Raw genomic sequence first — 26565 nt, 5'->3', positions numbered from 1 at the left:
GGATGAAGAGGGCAGATCCGTGGGCTGCGACTGGGACGCAAGTCGGGGCTTGATCACCCCCGGCTGGGTCGCCTGGGTGTATGATGTTGAGAGACCCGAAACACCCAATGACCCCAGGAAACATCACTGATGATGCGTCCCAGTGCATCCATGAGGTGTTTCTTCGAATACGATACGTACCTCGATATGATTTGGTATGATTTGATGCAGTTTGAAGCAATGATACAGTACAGTAATATACTGTTTGGATCTACTGCTCATAAGTTTATGCTGACCACGTTCATTTACTCAGTAAAGTAGAACTCTGTGCATTTCTCTTCAATTTATTGAAGAATCAAGACTATAACAAAATGCTTTCTTGAAGCTTGAAAAAGTGCATTGAACGACTTATTGCTAATTAAGGTGCACACTTCTTTCTCCGTCTTCCTCACCTCGCTGGACAGAAGTGCAGCGGATACAGCTGGTTGTTGTTCAAGAAAGTGCTCGAGCATATCGTGCGCTATTCCAACGAGTGACAACATCGGTGATCAGTTTGTGTTCAGGCAACTCAAGCAGCTTTTGCTTTTGACGAAGTACGTGGCTGGCTGTGGTGCTGCGCCTGAAAAAAGTGGAGATGCTTCTGACACGTCCCAGGAGACGAGCGACCAGGGGGAGCTTAAGTGCACGCTGTGAGGCCAAGTTGAGGGTGTGTGCAAAGCACTTGAAATGCGACATACCAGCCAGCTCCGCCGCAACACTCATATTAGCAGCATTGTCAGTGACAATGGCTGGGTCTTTTGATCCGAGGTCCCACTCCTCCAGTGCTGCTTTCAGTAGCTCCGCAATGTTAGTCCCCGTATGGCTTTCGTGCATGGCTCATGTTTGCAAAACGTGCGACGTGATCTCCCACTCCTCATTCACGTAATGACATGATGGTTACGAAGGATTCCGTGGCTCTCGAGGTCCAGCCATCGCAAGTGAGTGCCACTCTTGGAGCCGAAGCCAAAGCTGATTTAACACTCTCTTTAATTTTAGCGTACATCCTCGGTACAGCTATGTCAGTCATGTTCCTTCGGGTGGGGATCACGTAACACGGGTCCAATGTATTTAACATTAGGCGGAAGCCTGGGTTCTCCACGACGCTGTAGGGACACAAACCTCTGGAAATAAAATGCACCACGGAGTCGGTAATCATCTGTGCACGGAGTGAGTTAGGTGGATGCTGGGTCATCATGCTGTCCAAAGTTAATTGCTTCGGGTCCTCCCGGGTCTTCTTTAGCTGCGGTGGCGAAGTTAGCTTTTCAGCATGGTGTCTTTGCAAGTGAAAACGCAAGTTGGTAGTATTACCTGTGTAGCGTACAGAAGCCTGGCAATGTTTGCAGACTGCGTTTGATTTATCAAGTCCTTGCTTTCCTTCGTGAGCTTTAAAGCCAAAATGAGTCCAAACATCTGACTTTAGGGATGACGGCGCTTCAAAAATCTTCGACATTTTATCCATGAACTCTTCCTCGTTTGTCCGCTTTCGTCTGCTGAGCGTTGCGGGCGCTGCAGCGCCCCCTAATGTCATGGAGAAATATCAACACTGAGGACGTGAATATCGATAGTATATCTTTTTTATTTGTATCGATATTTACCTAAGAATCGATATTTTGGACACATCCCTAATGTCAGGGGAGATGAACTTTGACCTGTGCTACTGTGAAAATATTTCATGTGAAGGATCAGAGGGGTGATGGCAGTCCTCCATTATTCCCTTTGTTACAGCCTGTGACAAGCGTTACCAAATAAAAAAAGAAAACAAGTCATTTTTATTAAAAAATAAAGAGTAAAGATACTTACATAGGTGAGGGTAGGAACGTAGATTGACTGATAAATCAAGAGCGACGGCTTTGAGCTCAGCTCCCTCTTCACCATGATCCGCCTCTCCATCTCACTTTCCATCCTTCCCCGACTCGTGAACAAGATCCTGAGACCTTTGAGCTCCTCCACTCAGGCCAGGGTCTCTCCACCTTCTTCCAAGAGAGAAATCACTCAAACTCACTACATCCAGTGATGGCCTGTCGACACCAAGAACTCATTCAAGTTATTTTTACTTTAATTGACAAGAGGGGTTTCATGAATTCCGAAGGGGCATTTTGTAAAGAGGCAGTCCTCTGCGATGGCCGGGATTCGAACCTGGGTCAACTGCTTGGAAGGCAGCTATGCTCACCACTATACCACCATCGCTGTGTCTCTGTACTTCCAGCCATGTGGTCACATCCAATCTGCAGTAACGTAGCTTTATCATCATGTCAGGGGAGATGAACTTTAACCATCTCTGGGGCTCCTCGAGCATCCGGATCAGAAGCCCAAGCCACCTCAGCTGGCTCCTCTGGATGTGGAGGAGTAGCGGCTCTACTCCGAACTCCTCCCTGGTGACTGAGCTCTTCCCTCTATCTAAGGGAACACCCAGCCATCCTACGAAGGAAGGTCAGCCACTTGCATCCAGGATCTTGTCCTTTCAGTCATGACCCAAAGCTCATGACCGCAGGTGATGATAGGAGCGTAGATTGACCAGTAAATCAAGAGCTTCGCCTTTTGGTTTAACTCCCTCTTCACCACGACCTGCCTCTCAATCTCACTCTCCATCCTTTCCAACAAGGGGCCCAGACTCCGTAGTCTCGAAGCATCCCCCACAAGACACCATGAGGACGTGGTTCAATGCCTTCTCCAAATCCACAAAACACATGTGGACTCAATTACCTTATGTGGAGGATCAGAGGGGAGATGGCGATCCTTTTGTTTCAGCCTGTGACAAGTGTTACAGAGTAAAGACAAAAAGTCATTATGACTTAGGTATAAACAATGAAGAGACTGTTTGAGTTTATCTTTGTCTCATCATGTTTGAAGTGATGAAGGCAAACTCAATATTGGCAGTCCCAAATCAGACTGATGTCTTGATCAGTGACAGTTTTGAAGGTGCAACACAGATGAGCTTGCTGTTAAGTATTTAACAGAAAATACTCTCCCATGTTTTTTTTTAATTTCACAGATGAGAGATGCTTCCTGAAGGAAATTTCTTTAAAGATGTAGTGGACTGCGATGGCTGGGAAACAAATCCAGGTCAACGTCTTGGAAGGCAGCTGTGCTCACATTGCTGCTCCAGGGATGAACCGACACTGTGATCCCAGCTTCTTCACACTCTGCTTCACTGCTTAAGCTGGTTTTCAGAAGCAGGTACATTCTTGATCAGTCTGCGTAAACTGCACCACCAGCTCACTGATGTCTCTTTCTGTAGTTGCAAGAGACTCATTCAAGCTCTTTTAATGGACGAGAAGCTTCATAAATTCCAAAGGGATATTCTGTAAAGAGGCAGTCCTCTGCGATGGCCGGGAATCGAACCCGGGTCAACTGCTTGGAAGGCAGCTATGCTCACCACTATACCACCATTGCCACACTGCTGCAATTCCACAGTCACCGTTTTCACTCCTGATGTCCCTGACGTTCCAGGTCCAGACATCCTGACCCTGACCCTGTCGGTCAATACCAGGCGTCTGCAACCTTCATGACCAAAACAGCCATTTGTTTCACTTTCTGTCGAGTGAAGTTGTTTGTGAGCCACAAAGCACATTTAACCTTCAAAATGAGTCGAATGCAGTTCAAGAAGTTTCTTATGTAGTTCTGACGCACAAACCACATCATATGATACATTCATGAAGTTTCAGCTACAGTTCAAAATAGAGAAAATTTTATTACATTTAAAGTGTTTTCGTACCAGATTTTAACAGTTTCGTTCCTCTCTCCAGGCTTTCTTTAATTGACAATTTTGATATTTTAGCTGTTTTGATAATTTCTCGTCTTTTTAAGCAGCTTGGCATGTGTTTTCCAACCATATTTAATTTTCCTCTTTCAGAAATTTTAGAAATTTCAGTGGGGTTTTTTTTTAAGCTGATCCATTTCTTGTGGTTTGAGCTATTTTTCTCAATTGTGGTTGTACCTCTTTTTTAATGTCTTTTCAACCAAGAGTGATGAACCATTTTGAATAATACTGTGGTTCAGTCTGTAATTCAGGTATTTCATTTAGGCCAAGGTTTTTTCTGGTCTTTCTTCTTTCTGCTGACTGACGCCTGAACACCTTCAAACCGAGAAGCTGGATTCAACATGAAGAACGCGACACGTTCACACAGCTTTTATTACAACTTTAATTTAGTGTCATTTCAACCAGACAGATCACACCTCATGTGAGGAGATGAAGTATTTACATCAGCACCAAAGAGTCTGTGTGTTGTGTGTGTGTGTTTGTGAGAGAGAGAAATAAAGACACAGTTAAAACACAAAGCAAACATTCAATTCTTAAGTGCTGCCAACAGAAACAGTAAAAAGCACAGGATGTGTTATTAATGTGCAGCTTTTCTAAATAAATTAGGTAAAAATCATCCATACACATGTGTGCACACACACCCGCCATTAAGACTTATTGTACCACTTTCCAACAGATAAAATTCCCATGGAGCCACAAAACCCCTTTAAATGATGAAAACAGTGCATAAAGCTGTTTATACGTGCAGTTTTGTTACTTAACAAAACGGTTTCAGTGATTTTAACTTTCTAGCAGTTTAACCCAAACTCTCCGTCATTTGATGGTTTCGTGGTTTTAGTTTTTTTTTTTTTTTTGTTAAAAAATGCAGTTAGTCATTTAACAATCTACAGCATTTCAGTTATTTAATAAAATTAAGACAATTGAACCTCTTCTCGCCACTTATTCAGGGTTTCTTTGACACTGGCTGAAAGGCAGTGAGCAGGCGAAGCACACCAGACTGGAAGACGAAAGGCTGAAGCTCACAACACTTATTCTGACACAGAAAAGTAACATTAAACTAAAAAACAGACCAACAAGAACAAAACTGGCCTCTGAGCAACAGAGATAAGATCAAGTAGAAAAATGGTGTGTGCGTGTGTGTGTGTGACAAAATCCAGACGAAGGACAAAGAACACCTACAATTAAGGACAAACCTACAAAAATATTTCAGATAATTCTGAGATTCAAGTCACTATTTTCCTCGTAACATCTGTGTTTGAGATGCTGTAAAGATGTCAGCTGACGTGATGAAAATAACCATTAGAGAGGCGTCTGCATGTATTTCCTGTTCCTGAACATATACAGAATATCTCACATGTTCAGTGTTGTTTGATGGTCTTCGTTTCATGAGGATAAAGCCACTCTGAGATTAACCCATGTAAACGTGAGAGTGTGTGAGTGTGTGTGTGTGTGTATGTGTGTGTGTTAAGGCTCTGGGTGAAGCTGCCTGGGTCCTCACACTTGTCTGGTGTTCAGACTGGTCATGTGTCCGTTGTGGAGAAGGTCACTTGGAGGACGCCGGGTCCAGGTGTTTGAGCACTCCGCCCACCAGGTGCAGGCTGCCGGTGACCAGGACGTGGATGTGCGCTGCCTGGCGGAGCGGCGCCGCCTTGTCCTTCAAGCCGGGCTTGACGGGCGGGACGGCCCGGTCCAACGTGGGGTCTCGGTTCTGCGTGATCCACTGCAGCGCGCTGAGGATGCAGGGGAACACCAGCGTGTCGGCCCTCTTCTCCGGGAGCCGCGGCAGGATGAGCAGCCGCCCGTCGTCCCCGTGCTCCTCCCCGCCCTGGTGGAGCCGCCAGCTGCGCTCGTTGTCCAGGCAGCGGGTCAGCATGTTCTCCAGCGACACGTTGAAGTTCTGCTGGTCTGTGGGGAACCGGGTTTAACCTCAGGTCAGAGCCTCACACAACAAGCACAGTATTTCACTCCATCTGAAGCGGCGAGGAGCTTCACCTGCGTTACAGGAAGCGATGGCCTCGGTGATGTTCGGACAGAACACGGCAAAGTCGAACTGGCACGGCTGAAAGAAACGAGCTGCGGTGAGAACGGTGGCGGCCTGACCTCCACCGGGACGCCGTCAACTCACCAGCAGCAGCTTGAACATGGCGGCCGAGTCCCGCTCTCCGGTGGCGTTAAACAGCAGAACCCTGCACACGGGGCCACTGCAACGCAAAACACACACATCAACACACACCTCTGCAACAACACGCACTTTAAAAACAGGTTTGCTGTCTCTACAGTAGCTCTGAATGTGTGTGTTGAAGTGTGTAAATGTCCAGAACAGGTAGAAGATGAAGAAATGATGCTTTGGTTTGTTATGAACCAGTCTAGATGAGAGTAACAGAAGCGCCATCTAGTGGACGACAAAGTGGAAGACTACTGGCTGCAGCTCAACATCTGTTCCTGCAGTTGAGACATTTGAAGATGCAGAGTTTTTACACGGGGGGTGTTAGAGGGAGATGCGGTTCTGTGGAAGCAGAGAGGAGACGAATCGACGCCTGACGGAGCTGCAGCAGTCACATGACCGGACCGACCTGGCGCTCCGCTCGTGCTGAGCCGCCGTCTCCCTGAACCACTGCACACAGGCCTGCATGCTGCGCATGGTGTGAGCGCCGTCCAGGAAGTAGGTGACCGCTCCGTGTTTCAGGGTCTGATTCCTGCCGGGCCACTCCGTGTCCGCCAGGCCTGAGGAGACAGGTCAGCTCAGACTCATCCGGACAACAACGGGCCGGCTTTGGCCCTAAAAACTAAAACCTCAAGGTCTGCTGGGAGAAGTGATGTGCGTTGGTGAACCGGACTTACCTTTCACCATGATGGGGCTGGGTTTGAAGGAAGCTGCCTGAAGGACGCTGCTGCCGTCCACACTGTCGGCAGGAAATCCTTTATCTGGAGCGGAACGCATCAAACACACAGCTGCTACTCAATGACTGAGCTCTGAACTACTGGAAGACGAGGAGAAGCCGTCCTCACAGTCTGTGCTCCACTCACCCGGCAGACACCTCCTCTGCAGCCAGCTGTGGCTCAGCTGCAGGGCCAAGGAGGCGTTGGCCCGCTGGTGCTGGCCGGCCAGGCCCAGGCGCAGCAGCCCGCAGTCCACCTGGTAGTCGTCCAGCTCGGGACACACCCTCAGAGGACACTGCAACACGCCACACCGCGTCAGAACCCGGAGCGGCTTCCTGCTGCGTGGGGACGGACATCCGGCGGGAGGCCGGCTCTCACCTGGATCTCCTTCGCCCGGTCTCTGAGCACCGCCATCGCGTCTTCTGGTTGCCGGACGGTGAAAGCTGGAACACCCGGCTGCACACACACCAACACACACACATATCAGCGAGGACGATGGTGGAGGACGACTGGCTCCCTTTGGTGGAGACAACGTACCTTGAAGATGCCTCCTTTCTGCCAGGCGATCTGCTCGATGGTGTCTCCCAGAATCTGAGTGTGGTCTATTCCCAGAGAGGAGATACCGCACACCCAGGGCGACCTGCTCACACCGCCGCAGCAGGAAGTAAAGAGGTTTTCTTCAGGTAAAGCATCGTACAGTAAACCGGCAGACTTCCTCAGCAGTGACGGACCAACATGTAGGAAGTGTTTTTTTGAACCCGGTGTTTTTATGATCAGTCTCACCTGATGATGTTGGTGCAGTCATAAGCTCCACCGATCCCGACTTCAATCACAGCCAAATCCACCTGCACAGAAACGACGGCTCACATGAAATAAAACCTTTCCTCCACGTTGGCTGCTGATTTCTTCCTCTGCAGCAGGAGGACAGATCACAGCAAACGCTCAGAGAGAAAGCCTCGAACCTTTTCCTGGAGGAAGACGTGGAAGGCCAAGATGGTGAGGAAGCGGAAGTAGGCCGGCATCGTTCCTCCGTGAGCCTCCTGTGGAGACAGAGAGACCAGAGACTGGAGGACAACTTCCTGAACACCTGAGGCCTGCTCAGTCCGGCAGCTGATTCACTGCAGCATTTTATCGCTATTCTAAATGCCTTCTATTAGCTTCATTTAAAATAAATGAGGTAACAGGACACTGAAAGTGGATAATCGGGGATGTATGAGCGCAGTCACATGACGATCAGCACCATCCAGACGTGTGGCTTCTCATTTAGCTCCTAATTCACTTTGAGGCTGTTCAAACAGGACTGAGGACACTTATAGCCGCTGAGCTTCGTCTCCGCTCCATTCAAACCCACCTTGGTCTCATCCAGCCGTCCGTAAACCTGCCAGAAGTATTTCGTGAAGAGCTCCTTCCCGATTGGCTGCCCGTTGATTCGAATCCGCTCCCTGACTTGGACCAGATGTGGAGAACTGCGACGAGACAAGAACATGAGTCTGGCTTCAGCGATCAGGCTGGAGAAGAACATCTCTGGAGACAGCAAGTTTCACAGCGTTTTATCCACCAAACAACAGAGCGATCATTCTCATAGGTCTCAGACACGTTTACCTGTAAAATCCAGTGCGGAAGCCATAACTTCTCAGCACCTGCTCGGTGAAGGCGCACGTGGAGCCCTGAGGAGCAAACAGAGCTCAGCATCTGAAGGAAGCAAGACCGCCTCCATCCGGAATTAAACATTATTTGATTCCACTTTAAAATGACAATAAACTGAACACTTTCTTCGGAAAGAACATTTCATTCTGAAGTAGGTGTTTGCATTGTTCATTTTAAAGGTGAATTAAAAGTAAACGTTTCCACACACTCCGCAGAATTGGATTGATCGAGCTGAGTGTGGGTTATAAGTCAGAGTTCAGCTCACCTTCCCCTTTGTCCCCGTCACATGGATGATATTCAGATGGTCCAGTTCCTCCACCTTTCAAAACACACACAGGTTGAATGAGGAAAAAGACTGTGTGTGTGTGGAAGTCAGACAACAGGTGTTCTTTGTACTGGTTATGTAACACACACGTGCGATCAATAGTTCACAGACATGGGGTTTATCAGAGCGTGTGTGTGTGTGTGTGTGTGTGTGGCGTCACCGTGATGCCAGCCCGGTTCAGGAAGGCCCTCATGGCGTGCAGCTGCAGCTCGGGGCGGCCCCGCTCCCTCCGGACCTGCTCCAGGGCGCTGGCGTTGGTCTGCAGGGTGTTCAACGTGCAAATGGCATCCTGCAGCAGAACACACACAGACAGGACACTGAGAGCCAAAACAAGCTGTCTGAATACACACACACACACACACACACGCACACACACTGAGTGTGTGGCTGAGGCCAAGTCCGACGTCATGCCCACAGGGTGAGAACTCCGCACCTGATTCTGCCCCGATGGCTTCACGCCAGCTTCTCTGTGTTTTATCATGAATCCGAAATGCTCTGAAACCAACAGTAATCCGATTACTGAGGCCTCCTCTCTCTCACCCGTCACCAGAGGTCCTGAGCTCGGAGAACCCCAGGCCGGCTCATCCTCCGGGACTTCAACCTCTGCGTGTGTTTCAGTCCAGCTCAGAGTAAATGTTTGCCTGTTCTGTAAATCACTGACGGAGGAACATGAATGGATCATATCACGGCATTAAATCGCCGCTTGGAACAGCTGGAAACACCAGCGAGGCTCAGCCGCTCAGATGATGCTGCGTTGGCATTTCACAAACACACACACTGAATCACACTCCAGCCGTCTGTGTGTGTGTCCAGAGGAACCAGGATCACACACTTTAAAAGCTTTCCTGCTCCTGCAAACCTCAGTATGACAATTGTTCCTAAAAAAAACAAAACAAAAACAAACAAAACAAAAAAAAAGCCATACTATTAAACCACCTGATGCAACCCAGAACTGGAAACCTCTTGTTCTACACAGTCCCTCAAAACAACAAACTAGATTTATGAAGTTTTAAACATGAAGTCAAACACTGAATTAAAAACAACCTGAGACCATTTTACAGGATCTATTAACTGCAAGTTATAGTTCTTATGTAATCACATGTACGATAGTACTTAAGTATTTGTAAAAAGCTGTGAAAACATTATTAGTTTGCAAACATGAGACCAGGAGTGTGAAACATAAGGCCTGCGGACCAAAACTGGCCAGCAAGAGGCTCCAATCCAGCAGTTGTAATTTTCCTAGAGTAACTTTATTTGGTTTTATAAAATTATAGACATTTTCATCACATATACTCTGCGACGCTACAACAAAGGAAAACTTTAAAGTTTCAATTTAAAGATTATTGTAAATGAACGGTCCGGAACGCTCAGGACGAAAATAGGCTGCATGAACTGAAGCGTGTTTGACAATCCTGCATTAGACTATAATGACTACCACTTTGAAGCAGAGAACATTCCTTTATTGTGATCTCTGGCTGTTTCCTGCTGAGTAAAAACACTGCCAGTCTGAGAGACAACCGGAGTCACATGGGTTCATGTCTCTGCTTTACTGCTCTTTCAGTTCAATAAAGTCAGAGTAGCAAATCACCAGGGAAACATCTGAAAACATGATTCCAATGTTTCAATATTACACCAAAGCAAGGAGTGGTGACAGAGGTTCAAAAGCTAAAACTGCTTCTGAAGAAACAGCAGTGATTTGATCACTGTGGTCCGCTGAGCAGTTCCACTGATGTGACCTGGAATGACCCTGTTCCATGATTATAATCCATAATGTGTGAGAGAAGAACAGATAGTCCTGGAGGGAGCGCTTCATTTCAACATGTTCACTGCTGACACTGTACTGAGCTGCAACTCGTCCCTCCAGTTTTTGCTGATTTGTTTTTTTATTAAGCTTTGGTATCTGCTTTGGCAAAGCATCCCTCCCATCAACAGCGTTTCAAAATATGGCCAAATTCCAGTCCATTGCTCTTAAAAAAAAAAAAAAAAACATTCAAACTGGACCAACTCCGTCAACAAGTCAAAACTGTTAACGGACGTCTTCCATGCTCACCGACATATAAAACTTGATTCTTCACTCAGTAAAAACTTGTCTCAAATATATCGTCCAGTTTTAATCTACCTGCATACATAATGTCCTGATGGCGTGCCAACCGCCTCAACTTTGAACTCTGCTCAGTTGCTTCCGTTTAACCAGGCTATAAACATAAATGCACCAATAACAAGAGTAACTATTCCGGCTTTGAAGATAAAAGATATCACAAATTTCTCATGTTCATTAAACGTCACAATACACTCACTGTTCTGTGCAACAATGCAATTTAAAAATGACAACATTTTAAACTGAAAAGTCTGATGAATCCACACAAAAACATGACCTCCCCGATTCTTTCTATACAAAGTAGCTTTAAGCTTACTTTTCCTTGCAATTTATCTTTAAGTTTGGGTAATCTTTAATAAAGAAACCTTTCTGATTGTTATTGTACCCGGTGTTTAATGAAAGTAAAGATTATTCATTCATTCAAATGAATGGAAATGACAACATGAAGAGAAATTGCTCTTCTTCTGAAACATAATGAAAAAACAAAAACAAAACAAAAAGAGACATTTATACAGATGATGGAAATGTGGGGCAAGAAATAAAAGCACTGTTATTAAGAACAAATCTCAAGGCACAAACGTTTGTTATTATGCAGCACTGAACGACATTCCCACATTTTCTGACAGATTACACAGGAGGAGATGAGCACCTTTGAATCCCAGAGGTAAAGTTTGTTGAGCTGAGTTTGAACTGTGGCTTCGAGCTGATGTTGACACCACGTGTTTGTTTAGTAGAACAGGACCGGGCAGTTTACAGTCTGCTCACAGATCCATCATCATCATCCACACCTCGGCTGCAGCACTCGGCTAAACTGCCCCTAACAGCCGGCTAACAGCCCACTGGCAGCCCGCCGTCCCCGCTGCCTCCGCCCCGGAGTTTCTCCCCCATTCCCTCCGCTGTGATCTGACAGCCATGTTTTATAAACCGCTGCCAACTCAGAAAAACTTCTGCAACGCGGCACACCGGCGGCTAGCTAGCCGGCTAGCAAGCCGTATGGTGCGGGGAGGCTCCGGCGCCTACCTGGTACTCCATTCCCGGGATGTGTGGGGCCGTCTTGGTGCTGTAGTAGCGGGCAGAGAGGCTGACAGCGAGACCGGCCGACCTGCATGCACCGTCCGTCCCGCCAAGCCGCGCCGCTGGAACCCAGTTCCTCCACAACACGCGCCACAGCCACACCATGGTGAGCTGTCACAGGAAGCCGCTGCCAAATATGGGAGGACCCGTTCTTAAGCGTCTTGATGTCACGACCCTCCCTCTTTCACGCCTCCTTGACGTAACACTGCCGCCATATTGGACCGGGCATGAACTATCGAACTATTGTTCAGTTGAAAAGTGCCGAAAGTTTTCAAAACTGGAGTGTTGTTTCTGTTTTTTTTTTTAAAATTGTTTAGCATTAATCAACCATTTACATAGCATTAATCAACCATTTACATTTAGTCTTATCATATACAACTAATCAGTACATGATCAGACTTCAATCCGCACCACTTTGAAAAGTTTGTGTCATCATATGTGGAGTAAAGTTAAGCACAAACATTAACAGTAAACATTTTTGGCTACTATATGGGCATTATCAGTTGTATATAATGATATTCACTCGCAAAATGTGACGAGCGACTGCCTGTTTTCATCTCTGCATTGCCTTGATCAAACATGGTATGTTGTTACCATAATGTTAATCTTTGTTATTGTTGTTGGTGATGGAGATAACTTAGATGTTGCCTGTTACTCACATTATTGCAATATTAAATACTGATGATAGTGACTTGTAATGTTGTGTTTGGACAGTTTTGTTTTCTGTCAGTTAATTGCTTTTGTGTAATTGTCTTGACTTGAACATTGCTGACCTGATTGATTGTGTTTGTGATTGATTGATTGTGAGAACTTTGGTCATAAAAATGAGTTTGAGAAAACTAATAAGAGCTTTTTAGTTTGACAATGCCAATGTGCAAACTATAAAAAAAGTGTGGCCTGGACTCTACGGATGTCAGGCGCCATCTGGTGGCGAAACTGTGGTATTACAAAACAACAGCGACAGAGCCCGCCAATCAGTTCTCTGTGGAACACCTGACTACCATCGCTGCTCTGTATTTGGCGTGGAGGAGAAGTCAGCTTCGGCTGCGGGCAAGGCGCAGGCATTACTTCTGGAAGAACAAACAAGACAGGTAAGGTTATGCCAGTAAAGCCAGCCATGCTGGAGTTATACTAGTACTATCTTCAACTGGGCAACAGACAATCAATGTAAAAATACAATACAATGCAATACAAACAAGACAAAAAACTTACTTGGCATCCCAATATTTTGACTGATGCTCACCCAGGCCTGTTCCTTCTTGTTCCAGGTCACATCATACACGGCAACAATTAGCCTCTCCTCCATCTTCGGGCTCTCTCATCAAAACGTGCCAACAGCTGTTTGGTGTGGTCGGAGACCTGCATGGCCTACCACCTCAACTAGGTCGTCCTGGCGCGTCACCAAGCGAATTCGCTTGAAAAGTTCAATTACTTCAACTCCAGCGGCGAGGAATATTAACTGGAAACGCTCGCCGCTCAAGATTGTGCGACAATCGTGTAATTTCTTTGACTTTGTGTGCAATCTCATCGCGCTAAAAATTCGCGTGGCGTCTGGTGTAAACACGGGGTTAGATTGAGTAGCGCAGACTTGGAGGATATTATTGACAAATTTGACAGTAGAGAGTGTAAAAACCGGAATGGGCTTCCACTGCACAAATTAATCAACTGAGTAAACAGAATAATTGTGTCAGGAGAAATTCTGCAATCAAAGCCAGTTTTAACAATGGATTATAGGACTATATTAGGCGCGTGAGATAAATATGAAGTTCTTAAACTGAAAGCAAGATCATATTATCTGAAAATGTTAAACCTGCAACTGAAAAAAAAGAATGATTTCATCAATTAAACTCCAGGCCTGAGCAAAATAATGTTTTGGTTAAAAAAAAAAAAACTTTCATAGATTATGCATTTTGAATACAAGGAATAATTGTTTTGTTTAAATTATAGGTCAATCCTCTACTTTCAAATTTAAGTTTTTCTTTCACTTTTTTTTAATGCACAAACCTTTGGCCTTGATTTAGCAGTGTAACAGAAACAGATTGCAATATTTTGGAGGCACTTTTTCCCAGAAAGGGTTGCCTTGGCCGGCCTTGAGCTTGCAGGAGGCGTCCCAAGGCGAAAATATGTTTTTGTTTTGTGTAATTTAGACCAGCCGGCTCCATCTGTTATCACTGCCTGGTATAAAAGTATCTGGTCTGAACACCCTGGCTGGGGGTGAGAGACACTGACGCCGCCTGCATGCAACAATTCATCTTGTCTGGTCTTCAGCTCTCCGGAAAGTTTCCTTTTAATAAGCCACTTTTTGACACTCGCTGATTTCTCAGAAATTCTTTATTCCAACAACAGAAGAATTTCCTCCACACCGGTAATCCCTTCATTGCTTTGGTCCTCCGGTCCGCGCGGTAGCGCTGTTTGTCTCTTTCATTTTACCAGATGAAAGATGTTGCATTCAAAGGATTGCTTAGTTTCGGGTTAACCACACGTTTGGATATCGTGCTATTTGTCCAGTCTACACATACATTGTTTTAAGTAAAATGCATTTATTATAACAAAATTCAGAATACTTGGATGATTTCTGCGAGTTTTCATAAACCACAGTGACATTTGTTGAAATCGACGCGCTGTGGCATTTCAGATTAACGAGTTTCACCCAAATGCAACACGGTGACGTCACGGACCCGGAACAGCACAGCAAGATGCAGCGGGACAAAACAAGCAATGCCGCGGCTGAAAAGTAAGAAGATAACTCATGTTTTATCTGAAATACTTTAGAAAAAAAGAGTTCCTGAGTGTGTTGAGTAACCTCTGGCAATGTTGTGTATAACCCCGAGCAGATTTGAAGCCATTAATCGGTATAATGCCTTCTGTGTAGGCCTGACCGGGAGGCCGCCATCATGTCCAAATACTACGACGGAGTGGAGTTTCCGTTCTGCGACGAGTTCTCCAAGTACGAGAAGATGGCTAAGATCGGCCAGGGCACATTTGGGTGAGTACACCAAAAGGTGGCCAAGATTTAACATTGGAAAGCTTGGGTGAGGACAGAGGACTGGTGTGAACGGTGCGACTAGCTGTATGCTAAATGCTAAGCTACATGAAACTTTATTACAGACAAGTAAATTATAACATGATTGACTTAAAAAATGATGTTTTCTTTTCCCACGAGTTTTTCAACTACGTAAGTCTAACTTTAGTGATCAGATAATGACTAAAGGATCTGTTTCACATAACTCCATCCAAACACACCACTCAGACGCATCCATCACTGTGTGCCTTGTACAACAGTTACGCCCAGGACTTACTTTTTCCTTTTAGCATTGTAAAATTACTTGTTTTATTCCTTCAAATCAAGAGGGCTGCATGACTCGACATGGATCTATGCTTTCCTTACAGTCAGTTCACCTCATTGACGATGTCAACTTTCAATAATTGCATAATCATGGCATGAAACACAAATCCTGTGCTTTCATAGTCATATTAAAGGTTGATTATTTGGTGTGAATCACACTGAACGGTGCCAAATAACATGTAGCTAATCCTTAATCCAATTTAGTCTACAAATGTGTCAGTAGTCTGTCATGTGTCGGTAGCTCATCATTGCGTTTTGAGCACTTCATAACCTCCGATAACCATGGCTCCTGTGATATTTCACTGAATGCTCTCCAGAAAGTAACGTCTCTGTTCTTCACAGGGAGGTGTTTAAAGCCAAGCACCGGCAGTCGGGGAAGAAGGTCGCCCTCAAGAAAGTGTTGATGGAGAATGAGAAAGAAGGGGTAAGGAACCAACATCCTTTCAAACCGCTTCAGAGGGTGGACCTTGGTGGCTCTTTTTTGTTTTTTATTATTATTGTAACACTCATGTAGTTGTGGATGTGGTGTTAAAATCCATGTCAAGTAGATGCAAAACTTTCAAGAGCTTCCATTAGATCGCCGGCCTCCATGACCAAAATAAGTCGTTTTTACCTTCTTTTTACCAAATAAATTTCATCTGAAGAATTTCTTTGATGGGGATACACTCTTTTACCACGATAAAGTAAGGGGAACCGCTATATTAACATGTTCCGGAGATAACGGCTCACGCATTGTTGTCTCAAACATCCTTGAAAACGATATCAGCTCTCGGTTGGCGTCAGTACCTAACTGTGTTAAAAGTCCAACCTATCTGTGGAGGCAGGCCCAGCCCAGAAGAACATGGAATAAAAGGTCTGATATATGAACGATCAGGATCCTTCCGGGGAGAGATCCCCAGGAAACTGTCCTGCGTGTTTTTCTCCATTAGGTCCAGCGCTGACTGTACTTAAATCAACAGTAATAACCTCAAGTCAGTCGATTGGCATTTTTCACACCAAGTATAGAGTCAAAGAAGTGGTGGAAGATGGACAAAAGGTTCCAAGCTCCAACATCTTTGAATATTTTATTTGACAAACTGTTGAAGCAGTTTTTAATTTAAGAATCTCATTTGTCAGTTAACGTGAGATGAGAGGAAAGAGAAACCTGATATCTGAGCGACATGTTTCCACACACATCACCGTCTGTACGCGTGTGATTGAGTTCATGATGCTTTTTAAATCAAAGACTTGTTTTCAGTCTCGTGTTGTGACATAAAAGCGTGTCCTTCTGTTCTTGACTGTCACTTTTTCTGTCGCACTGTTACTTTCTTTAGTTCCCAATCACGGCTCTGAGAGAGATAAAGATCCTTCAGCTGCTCAAACACGAGAATGTGGTCAATCTAATAGAGATCTGCAGAACCAAAGGTGAGTGGCGCACACACACACACACACACGCTCACACTCTTTGTTGGTGAACGTTTTGTTTATTTTTCTTCTGCGCTTGTCTTTGCAGCCACTCAGTTCAACAGGTACAAAGGAAGCATCTACCTGGTGTTTGACTTCTGCGAGCACGACCTGGCCGGACTGCTGAGCAACGCCAACGTGAAGTTCACGCTGGCAGAGATCAAGAAGGTCATGCAGATGCTGCTCAACGGGCTCTACTACATCCACAGGAACAAGGTGAGCGTCCTCAGCACACACAGCTCTGTGTGTGGTGTGTGTGTGTGTGTGTGTGTCCTGCCATCTGTTGTTCTTTCTAGATTTATTTGCTCTGGTTCTTCTTTTCCCTCCTGTTTGTCATTACTTTTAAAAGTTGGATTACTTTTTTTTTTTTTTTAACAAATATGAGCCTGAAGCTTGAAGTACTGACAGTGTTGGTTAATATGAGTAGACACATTTTTTTTTCCCCTTGGATTTCAATGTTCAGGGCAGAAGTTTCCACACAGGCTCAATAATTTAACCATAATGAACTGTGTAATCAGTTTTATGAAAATGCTTTATGTACAGAGTTCTTGTTAGTAATTGTGTGTGTGCGTGCGCATGCGTGTGCAGATCCTCCACAGAGACATGAAGGCAGCCAACGTGCTGATCACCAGAGACGGCGTCCTGAAGCTGGCCGACTTCGGTCTGGCTCGAGCCTTCAGCCTGGCGAAGAACAGCCAAGGGAACCGCTACACCAACCGGGTGGTGACGCTGTGGTACCGCCCCCCCGAGCTGCTGCTGGGTGAGGAACTCGCTTCACGCGGGCGCCGCGACGCCATCAAACCGTCTCACACCACATACGTCAATAAATTCACACGAAGTGAGCCGGCACTCTCTCGTTTCGCTCAGGTGAGCGGGATTACGGCCCTCCCATCGACCTGTGGGGGGCGGGCTGCATCATGGCTGAAATGTGGACCAGAAGTCCCATCATGCAAGGCAACACGGAGCAGCACCAGCTGACGCTCATCAGCCAGCTGTGCGGCTCCATCACTGCGGAGGTGACGCCCCGGTCCAGACGTCCAGCGTCACGGTGAAAGGAAGCATCTGTTAGATGGTGTGTTTCTCTGATCTGCAGGTGTGGCCCGGCGTGGATAAGTACGAGCTGTACCAGAAGATGGAGCTGCCCAAAGGCCAGAAGAGGAAGGTGAAGGACCGGCTGAAGGCGTACGTCAAGGACCCGTACGCCCTGGACCTCATCGACAAGCTGCTGGTCCTGGACCCCTCGCAGCGCACCGACAGCGACGACGCGCTCAACCACGACTTCTTCTGGTCCGACCCCATGCCCTCCGACCTGAAGAACATGCTCTCCACGCACAACACGTCCATGTTCGAGTACCTGGCGCCGCCCAGGCGGCGAGGCCACATGCCGCAGCAGCAGCCCAACCAGAACAGGAACCCGGCCACCACCAGCCAGACCGAGTTCGACCGCGTCTTCTAGACACACGGACCTCCCGCCTCTGATGGCCAGACTTTGACGCTCGCTCACTCATTCACGAACTGCTGGGGAGCTTCACCTTCACCCTTTGATTGTTAATCAAATGTGTCGGGGTTTTTTTTTTTTTTTTTTTTTGCATTTGTCACAACAGTATTCTTCGATAAACGCCGGTTAAGCTCTGTTCTCAAGTCTTTATTTATCATCCATGTGTGCATCTTGTATTTAAACCCTTCACTCATTTCTTTACGTAGGTCTGAAAGCGACATTCTCGGAATTAAAGGCTTATTTTTTCTTACTCTGGGTGCATGTGTCTTCTGGGACCAGCAGGGGGCGCCGCAGACACAAACATCAGATCCCTGTGTTCACTGTGATTCATCACTTCATCAGCAGCTGTGAGCATCCACAGCCAGGGAAATGTGACTCCTCTTCTGCACATGAGAGAACAGGGATGTCAAACATATGGCCTGTGGGCCCAAACCGGTCCCCACGAGGCTCCAAACCACAAATGGCAAATAGTATTGATTTCAAAGAAAACACTGAACTCTGAGGGTTTTATTATTAAAACTGGCTTTATGTTGAGCTTCTAATAATTTCCAGGAGTATTTGTTTGGTTTTGTGAAAATAGATTTTTTTTCATCATATTGATCATATTGATATATATATACATATATATGTACTCTGCATCACAGCAAAGAACACATGTAAAATGGTTATTTTGACCTGAAGACCAGCTGAACAGGAAACGACAGGAATCAGTGTGAAGAGTCTGAATCACTGCTGCTTCCTTCACATCAGGGTTTTCCATCGTCTCCTTCTTTCAGTAAAGTCGGAAAGCTTGAAGAAAACAGAGGATGATTCAGACACTCAGTTATTTTATTTCTAAGTGAAGATAATAAAAAGACCTTCCTTACCTTTCATCAATCTCTGTGCGTCAATGCTTCAACTGCTTTTTAACAAATGTTTTTTTTTACGCTATAATGAAGTTTTTAACATTTATTCAGCGTTAGTGAGTTACATGAATTGAGCCACAATTTCTATTTACCACTGTGGATATATTCATTCCAGACTAATATGACTCCCTGAAAGTCCGGTGGCACAGCGAGGCTTTCATACATGTTCCCTGTGATCTGTTTTAAGTAAAGTCTCACACTTTTCTAAAGCATGCCCTGTGCAGATGTGACAGGTCAACAACGAGGGAAACGGGAAACGGGAAACTACAGGGGGTCGAAATTAAAACACTATCACACCTTTGGACAGTGATTTTACTTGTTTTTTTTTTTTTAATCATAGATATTTTCCCTGAACACCACAAGCAGATAGAAGAAGAGCTAAATTAATATGTGTGTATTTACCATGTCAGAGAAGACCTGGGGCTCAGTGTGACAGCAGTCTGTGAGTGTGTCAAAGTCTCATGATGGATTACTGCGTTCCTTCCAGTGTGTGTGTGTGTGTGTGTGTGTGTGTGTGTGGACAGATGGTCCTGCACGTGCTGCGGTCCTGTGCAGGAGCTGCTGATCAGAGTGACGTTGTGAAGAGTTCCACACGTGGACCGCCTCCTCGCCCTGCAGGGCTGATCACGATCTTCTCACTGACGTTTTGCTTTCATGAAGCCTCAGCTGTCCTTCACTTTCTGCAAAATAAAGACAACAGCCTCCATTTCATCTTGTAAAAGATCCACAGGGTCTGCAGCAGTGTGTCACAGAAAGAGGATGCTTACACATGCACAGGGAGAACATGCAGCCAGAAAGACCAGAACAGACGAGTTGAAGATGGTGAAATTCCTAAATCTTAATTCATCACTCATTGCATGTCTCTTCATTTACTTTAATAGAAAGTACATAAAAACTCTCCTCAATGATCCATTTCTCAGCTATTTTTTTTAAATGTACGTTTATCAGCTGAGCCAATCAGACGAGGCCCCGTGCCAAAGCCAGCCAGCGGCGGCTGCATGAGGCTGATGGCATCCGGCGTGCGGGGCAACGCGCACGAAAGGGGTCCTGTCACTCACTTGAGGCGGCCATATGTGTGCCTGCGTGAGCTCGGTGCCAGTGGCAGGCCGCCGCTGCCAGCAGACATTAGGGAAGCAGCAGGGCGTCATTAAGGCGGCACCATGATTGATTAACCGTAAATCTGGAGCGCGAGTCTCACACACACACACACACACACACACACACACACACACGCTCAGTCTTGTATTTCTATCCTTGTGGGGACCGTCCATTGACTCCCATTCATGTCTAGCCCCTAACCCTGACCCTTACCCTAACCCTAACCCACACCACAACAAAGCCTAACCCTAAAGAAATGTTTTTGCACTTTTACTTTTTTCAGTAACAACAACATGGTCAAGAAAACACTGTTTCTCCTACTTAGGACCGGAAAAAGGTCCCCACAAGGCACGTCGTTCCACGTTTTGCTATCCTTGTGGGGACATTTGGCCCCAACAAGGATAGAAATACGAGAACGCACACACACGCACACACACGCACACACACGCATACACACATCATGAAGCCCATCTGCTCCTCCATCTCCCTCCTCAACCAGTCCCTCCCTTCACACCTTCCACCCTCAGCTCCCCACAGAGTTCCCTCAGGTCATCGAACATCTCATCTTCCCCTTCCCTGCTCCTCCTCCTCTCCCCACCTCAGGGTCCCTCCACCTTCGGCCTCCGATCCTCGATACTACGCTACTCCAGCTCCACCTTGAAGAACCAGGTGCCAGTTCGCTGCTGCTGCGAGAACCAGTGTTTGGTTGGTTCCACTGGTTGCTTTTCCACTGGAAGGAAGCCAAGTCAGAACCACGTCATACGTACCTGTTTAAAACAAGGGTGGCGCCATCCGGACGCCCAAACAGCGCCGATGGAGGAGGCCATCTCGTCCATGTGGATGCTGTTCCTGGCTTTGCAAGCCGACTCTGAGATCCAGAGCTGATAAAACCAACTGTTGGTGTCTTCATCGTAGAGAACGACACATGCGCCCAGCTGTTGTTTTAAAAAATGGCGCTTCTGCGTCACAGTAACTCTGCCGCCCATGACAGACTAGCCAAGCAAAGACTTGGTACTTGTTAAGCAATAGTTCTGAGAGGGTGGAGCCAGTGCCGAGGTGGTGGAAACACAAAGACCTGGTGCAAAGAACTGGTACTGGAACCAGCAGGTTAGAAATTCTGACAGTACTAATGTGGCGTACTGAGTTTTTCTGAGGAAAAGCTGCACACATTGGAGTTCAGCAGTACTGATGAAGATCCTTGAAGAGGCGTTTTGTGATCCATCCATCCATCCATCCATTTTCTACCGCTTATCCGGGGCCGGGTCGTGGATGCAGCAGTCTCAGCAGGGATGCCCAGACTTCCCTGTCCCTAGACACTTCCTCCAGCTCTACTGGGGGGATTCCAATGTGTTCCCAGGCCAGCCGAGAGACATATAGTCTCTCCAGCGTGTCCTGGGTCTTCCCCGGGGTCTCCTCCCGGTGGGACATGCCCGGAACACCTCCCTAAGGAGGCGTCCAGGAGGCATCCTGAACAGATGCCCGAGCCTCCTCAGCTGGCTCCTCTCGATGTGGAGGAGAAGCGGCTCTACTCCGAGCTCCTCCCTGGTGACTGAGCTCCTCACCCTATCGCTAAGGGAGCGCCCAGCCACCCTATGGAGGAAGCTCATTTCAGCCGCTTGTATCCGGGATCTTGTCCTTTCGGTCGTGAGCCAAAGCTCATGACCATAGGTGAGGGTGGGAACGTAGATTGACCAGTAAATCGAGAGCTTCGCCTTTCGGCTCAGCTCCCTCTTCACCATGACGGACTGATACAACGACTGCATCACTGCAGCCGCTGCACCGATCCGCCTGTCAATGTCACGCTCCATCCGTCCCCCACTCGTGAACAAGACCCCAAGATACTTAAACTCCTCCACCTGGGCCAGAGTCTCTCCACTGACCTGGAGAGGGCAAGCCACCTTCTTCCAGTCGAGGACCATGGCCTCGGATTTGGAGGTGCTGATCCTCATCCCTGTCACTTCACACTCAGCTGTGAACCGTCCCAGTGCATGCTGCAGGTCTGGGTTCGATGAAGCCAACAGGACAACATCATCTGCAAAAAGCAGAGATGAACTCCTGTGGTTCCCAAACCGGACCCCCTCCGGCCCCTGGCTGCACCTAGAAATTCTGTCCATAAAAATGATGAACAGAACCGATGACAAAGGGCAGCCCTGCCGGAGTCCAACATGCACCGGGAACAGGTCCGACTTACTGCCGGCAATGCGGACCAGACTCCTACTCTGGTCATACAGAGACCGGACGGCCCTTAACAAGGGGCCCCGGACTCCGTATTCCCGGAGCACCCCCCACAAGACACCACGAGGGACACGGTCGAACGCCTTCTCCAAATCAACAAAACACATGTGGACTGGTTGGGCAAACTCCCACGAACCCTCGAGCACCCTATGGAGGGTATAGAGCTGGTCCAGTGTTCCACGACCAGGACGAAAACCGCATTGTTCCTCCTGAATCCGAGGTTCGACTATCGGTCGAATCGTCCTCTCCAGTACCCTGGAATAGACTTTCCCAGGGAGGCTGAGGAGTGTGATCCCCCTATAGTTGGATCCCTCCCTGGGAAAGTCTATTCCAGGGTACTGGAGTTTTGCGTTTTGTGACAGAAGAATTAGATTTTTTTAATCATATCCCTTGTGATAATTCTTTTTGTCCCTCGCCAATCATTGAGCAATCCTGTTTCGAGGATGTAGATGTCACCCCTTGAGACTGAGTAGTCCGGAAAAACAACTGGTCTTCATCAGAAAACTTCAAAATGCCGTGACTCGACTCTATTCGGGTTCAGTTAGGTTTGCAAAGGAAACAGCAGTGGGAGCTCAACTCTGAGGAGAGGCGAAAAAAGAAACCTCCAACCAGCATGAGACACTGGCAGCAACTGAAGAAAAGGTTGGATAATATAGACCCATTACATTTTTACCTGATTCACATCAATTTTTCAACTTTTGCTGTATTTCAGTACCGCCCCTTCAAGTGTCCATAAGTGCACCAAGAAACAACATCCACTTCAGCTGAGTGAACCTAATGTATATTATATTTAAACACACACAAAACACACCCACATCAATACAAAGTGTGTTCTCCTTCCCAACCACACAGAAACAAAGTCACTTTCAGAACCTCAGTGGATTCTGATGCCTTCAGGACGGTTAAGACGTCGCCCTGAAGGCAGGAGTGGCTTTAACGCTGAGGAACGTATGAGGAACACAAACACACACACACACACACACACACACACACACACACACACACACACACACACACACACACACACACACACACACACACACATCTTTCAACTGTTCTGAGGACATGCATTGACAAAATGTAATTCCTAGAACCTTACCCTAACCTTTATCATCAAAAATAAATGCCTAACCTCAACCCATACCCTAAACCTATTTCTAACCCCTAACTGAAAAGACAAGTCTTAACCCTCAAAAAGGTCTGTCAAAAAGTGAAAAACGTCAAAAATGTCCTCACTTTGCAAAAATGTCTCCACTCTGTTGGTTTAAAACTCATTCTGGTCCTCACAATTAACTATCTACAAGAACACACACACACACACACACACACACACACACACACACACACACGCACAGTCTTGTATTTCTATCCTTGTGGGGACCATCCATTGACTCCCATTCATGTCTAGCCCCTAACCCTGACCCTTACCCTAACCCTAACCCACACCACAACAAAGCCTAACCCTAAAGAAATGTTTTTGCACTTTTACTTTTTTCAGTAACAACAACATGGTCAAGAAAACACTGTTTCTCCTACTTAGGACCGGAAAAAGGTCCCCACAAGGCACGTCGTTTCACGTTTTGCTATCCTTGTGGGGACATTTGGCCCCAACAAGGATAGAAATACGAGAACACACACACACACACACACACACACACACACACACACACACACACACACACACACACACACACACACACAGCGAGAGGGCTCGTCAGATGGAGCCCCCTGCAGATGTGAGGGTGTAATTGCATTAGGGGCTCAGTAGGCAGAGGATGAGCTTGGATTGCTCTGAAATGAACGCAGTCAGGGGGCCACATCCAGCCATCAGCAGCCTGCAGCTCCTCCGGCTGCAGCTCCTCTCCCGGGGCAGCGCTCTGCAGCAGTGGGGAGTTAATGTCGAGTGTTCTGGATGGCGGTCGCACTCGCGGCTTCCAGCCATGTGTGATTCAGCTGCAGAGCCTGATATGAAATCTCAGAGAGGGAGATCCATTTTTTAAGCTTTTTCATCAAATTGTAAAGAACCGTAGTATTGCCACGAATCACAACTTCAGTCTGGAGAACTTCTGAAAAGTTGCACATCATTTCAGTGGATGCAGATGTTCTTATTCTGCTGAAACCAGGAGAACTGAAGCTCGGCTGATGCTGTGTTTAGTGTCTAATGCTGTGCTGTTGTAATTATACTTCCTTTAGAGAAGAGTCGCTGTGTGGTGGAGGAGAAGAGTAAGTGGAATTTGGAGTTACATTCTGGTGAATAAAGTTGATGAAAGATACTATAGGTACTAAAGATATTAATACTGCACGCTGCGTTTCACTTCAGCTGAGAAATGTTGAGTTCGCAGTATTAGAAATTGTGAGGTGAAGTTAAAACTGCTTTTAAAATAGTCGCAAAATAAGTTAGTATAACTGGAATGTTGCTAACTTAAAAAGGTTCTTAAACTTAAAAGTTAACATACAGATTATAAATAAAATTATAGCACATTTAAACTTTATGATGTGATATCTCAGTTGAAAAGATTAGACTTCTTTGTGTCCATTTGGGTCGTAAAGTACACGGGAACACTTGGGGATTCCAAAGATTTAAGGTGTTTTGTTGTACAATCCTTAAATGTTAATATCAATCGGCTCACTTGTTATTTTTTTCTTTATTTTTTTTTTTTTTTTTTTTGCCAGCTTGCTTTGCATTTCCACATGCTGCAGGAATCACTGCTGGAAACACAGCTCTATGTTCAGTGTCCAAACAGCCTGAGAAGTGTCTGAATTTATTTTTCAGGACATTTATTTCCCATTCAGCAATAATAATGGAAGAATATTTAAAACAGAGAGAGACAGAATATGAATTCAAAGAGACAGCCTCCGTCCAAGTTATGAAACTCTCTTCCCAGCGTGTGTGTGAGTGTAATGGCGTCCGCCCTCCTCTCCAGCCCGCCGCCGGTGGAGTCGTGTGGAGCAGCGAGGGATGAGCGATGAAAGCGGCGGAGAGCGAGTCGGCGCTGGCACCGCTCGGGCTAATGTTGTGTTTGGTATTAACATGCATGAGACACTTAAACTCCCACTGACATGGATGGAAAAACATTTGGAATAAGGCTCATCAATCAAAGGGCACACACACAGGGGCTGTCACAGCCCGGGGAGAGCGGTGTGTGTGTGTGTGTGTGTGTGTGTGTGTGTGTGTGTGTGTGTGTGTGTGTGTGTGTGTGTGGGTGTGGGTGTGGGTGTGTGTGTGTCACACTGCCCCAGGGAACTGGCATTTTAAAGCTGGAGACCGTCTCTCTCCCCACAACTCAAATAATCAATTAAAACCAGGAAAAGTCCTGTGAGAGCAGAACGTGAGCTGCACCTGGATAGACCTCTGGAATGAGATATTAAATTGATTTTCTATATACATATTATAATAGTTATGTAATGTGACTGGGTGAAATGATTTTCTTACCTACAGAATTTGAACCATAGACTTTCAATGTAACCTAATTTTTTTGACTCTACCCCTTCAAAATAAAGTAAAACAGAACTTCATAGAGTCCAGTACAAATGATCTTCATTCAGATTCACTATGCTGTGTTGAAGAACAACCCTATTGATCTGAATTTAGTCAATTAAAGTTTTGAAATAATCTCTACAACATGTAACAGTTTCTAAGAAAATGCTTGAAATGCCTTACATATTTGTTTCAGGTTATTTACTACAGAATGCTTATGTTGTGTTTTATTGTGTGTGATATATTTATATAAATACACTGCAGTTTTAAAAACCCTTACTCTGAATTTCAAACCTGGCATAACAAAGTTTGAAGTTTTACTTTCCGCTCTTTTCAGAGGACGTTTCAAACATTTGATGTGTTATTGCAAAATTATAATATACCTGCTTCTCATAGGTTTTGTTATTTACTAATATGCAGTTTCTCAAAGACATTGTTCCCTTCTTTTCCTTATCTACCCTCAAAAAAATCAAGTTGATTTGATTTTGGAACTGGACCCTTTCCGCCAAAAATGCATTTCTATAATAATAATAATAATAATAATAATAATAATAATAATAATAATAATAATAATAATAATAATAAACTTTATTTGTATAGCACCTTTCAAGATCACTGAGTCACAAAGTGCTTTACACATCATAAACTACAAAGGATAAAAAACAGAACGAAAAACAACACAAAACGGGAAAAGAAACAACAGAATCACAGAAAAGTAAAACTATAGAGATGCGTCTTGAGCTGCTTTTTAAAGGAGTCG

At 45.9% G+C, this 26565-nt stretch overlaps 2 protein-coding genes and 2 non-coding genes across 4 annotated transcripts; 1 reads left to right on the top strand and 3 right to left on the bottom strand.

The window, feature by feature from the left end:
• Positions 1 to 2133: 2133 nt before the first annotated feature.
• Positions 2134 to 2205, bottom strand: trnag-ucc (transfer RNA glycine (anticodon UCC)). The gene has a single exon. It is a non-coding gene; the product is annotated as a tRNA-Gly (tRNA).
• A 1134-nt stretch (positions 2206 to 3339) lies between these two features.
• trnag-ucc (transfer RNA glycine (anticodon UCC)) lies at positions 3340 to 3411 on the bottom strand. Its single transcript has one exon. It is a non-coding gene; the product is annotated as a tRNA-Gly (tRNA).
• Positions 3412 to 4140: 729 nt separating this feature from the next.
• Positions 4141 to 11914, bottom strand: fpgs (folylpolyglutamate synthase). The gene is made up of 15 exons (XM_030085664.1): positions 11749 to 11914; positions 8791 to 8919; positions 8571 to 8624; positions 8261 to 8325; positions 8010 to 8124; positions 7621 to 7698; positions 7442 to 7503; positions 7196 to 7298; positions 7037 to 7114; positions 6806 to 6953; positions 6620 to 6703; positions 6352 to 6502; positions 5904 to 5979; positions 5771 to 5837; positions 4141 to 5683 (listed from the first exon to the last, which is right to left on the bottom strand). Exons 1-15 carry the CDS (start codon positions 11905 to 11907, stop codon positions 5322 to 5324), a joined length of 1731 nt encoding a protein of 576 aa, XP_029941524.1. The 5' UTR covers positions 11908 to 11914; the 3' UTR covers positions 4141 to 5321.
• A 2558-nt stretch (positions 11915 to 14472) lies between these two features.
• Positions 14473 to 18905, top strand: cdk9 (cyclin-dependent kinase 9 (CDC2-related kinase)). The gene is made up of 8 exons (XM_030085539.1): positions 14473 to 14536; positions 14675 to 14788; positions 15491 to 15572; positions 16462 to 16552; positions 16641 to 16807; positions 17180 to 17351; positions 17459 to 17607; positions 17685 to 18905. Exons 1-8 carry the CDS (start codon positions 14499 to 14501, stop codon positions 18045 to 18047), a joined length of 1176 nt encoding a protein of 391 aa, XP_029941399.1. The 5' UTR covers positions 14473 to 14498; the 3' UTR covers positions 18048 to 18905.
• Positions 18906 to 26565: the final 7660 nt, after the last annotated feature.

Source organism: Salarias fasciatus (genome assembly GCF_902148845.1).
Source record: "Salarias fasciatus chromosome 7 unlocalized genomic scaffold, fSalaFa1.1 super_scaffold_4, whole genome shotgun sequence".
NCBI classification, from domain to species: domain Eukaryota; kingdom Metazoa; phylum Chordata; class Actinopteri; order Blenniiformes; family Blenniidae; genus Salarias; species Salarias fasciatus.
The sequence above is the reverse complement of the archived record's forward strand: the minus strand, read 5'-3'. Positions and strand labels throughout refer to the sequence as shown.

Coding starts and splice junctions, on each gene's coding strand:
- fpgs (XM_030085664.1), bottom strand. CDS start 11,907: ATGGTGTGGCTGTGGCGCGTGTTGTGGAGGAACTGGGTTCCAGCGGCG. Junction 8,125..8,260: donor TTCCGCACTGGATTTTACAG/GTAAACGTGTCT, acceptor GTCTCGTCGCAG/TTCTCCACATCTGGTCCAAG. Junction 7,115..7,195: donor AGAAAGGAGGCATCTTCAAG/GTACGTTGTCTC, acceptor GTGTGTGTGCAG/CCGGGTGTTCCAGCTTTCAC.
- cdk9 (XM_030085539.1), top strand. CDS start 14,499: ATGCAGCGGGACAAAACAAGCAATGCCGCGGCTGAAAA. Junction 15,573..16,461: donor TGGAGAATGAGAAAGAAGGG/GTAAGGAACCAA, acceptor TACTTTCTTTAG/TTCCCAATCACGGCTCTGAG. Junction 17,352..17,458: donor CCCCCCCGAGCTGCTGCTGG/GTGAGGAACTCG, acceptor CGTTTCGCTCAG/GTGAGCGGGATTACGGCCCT.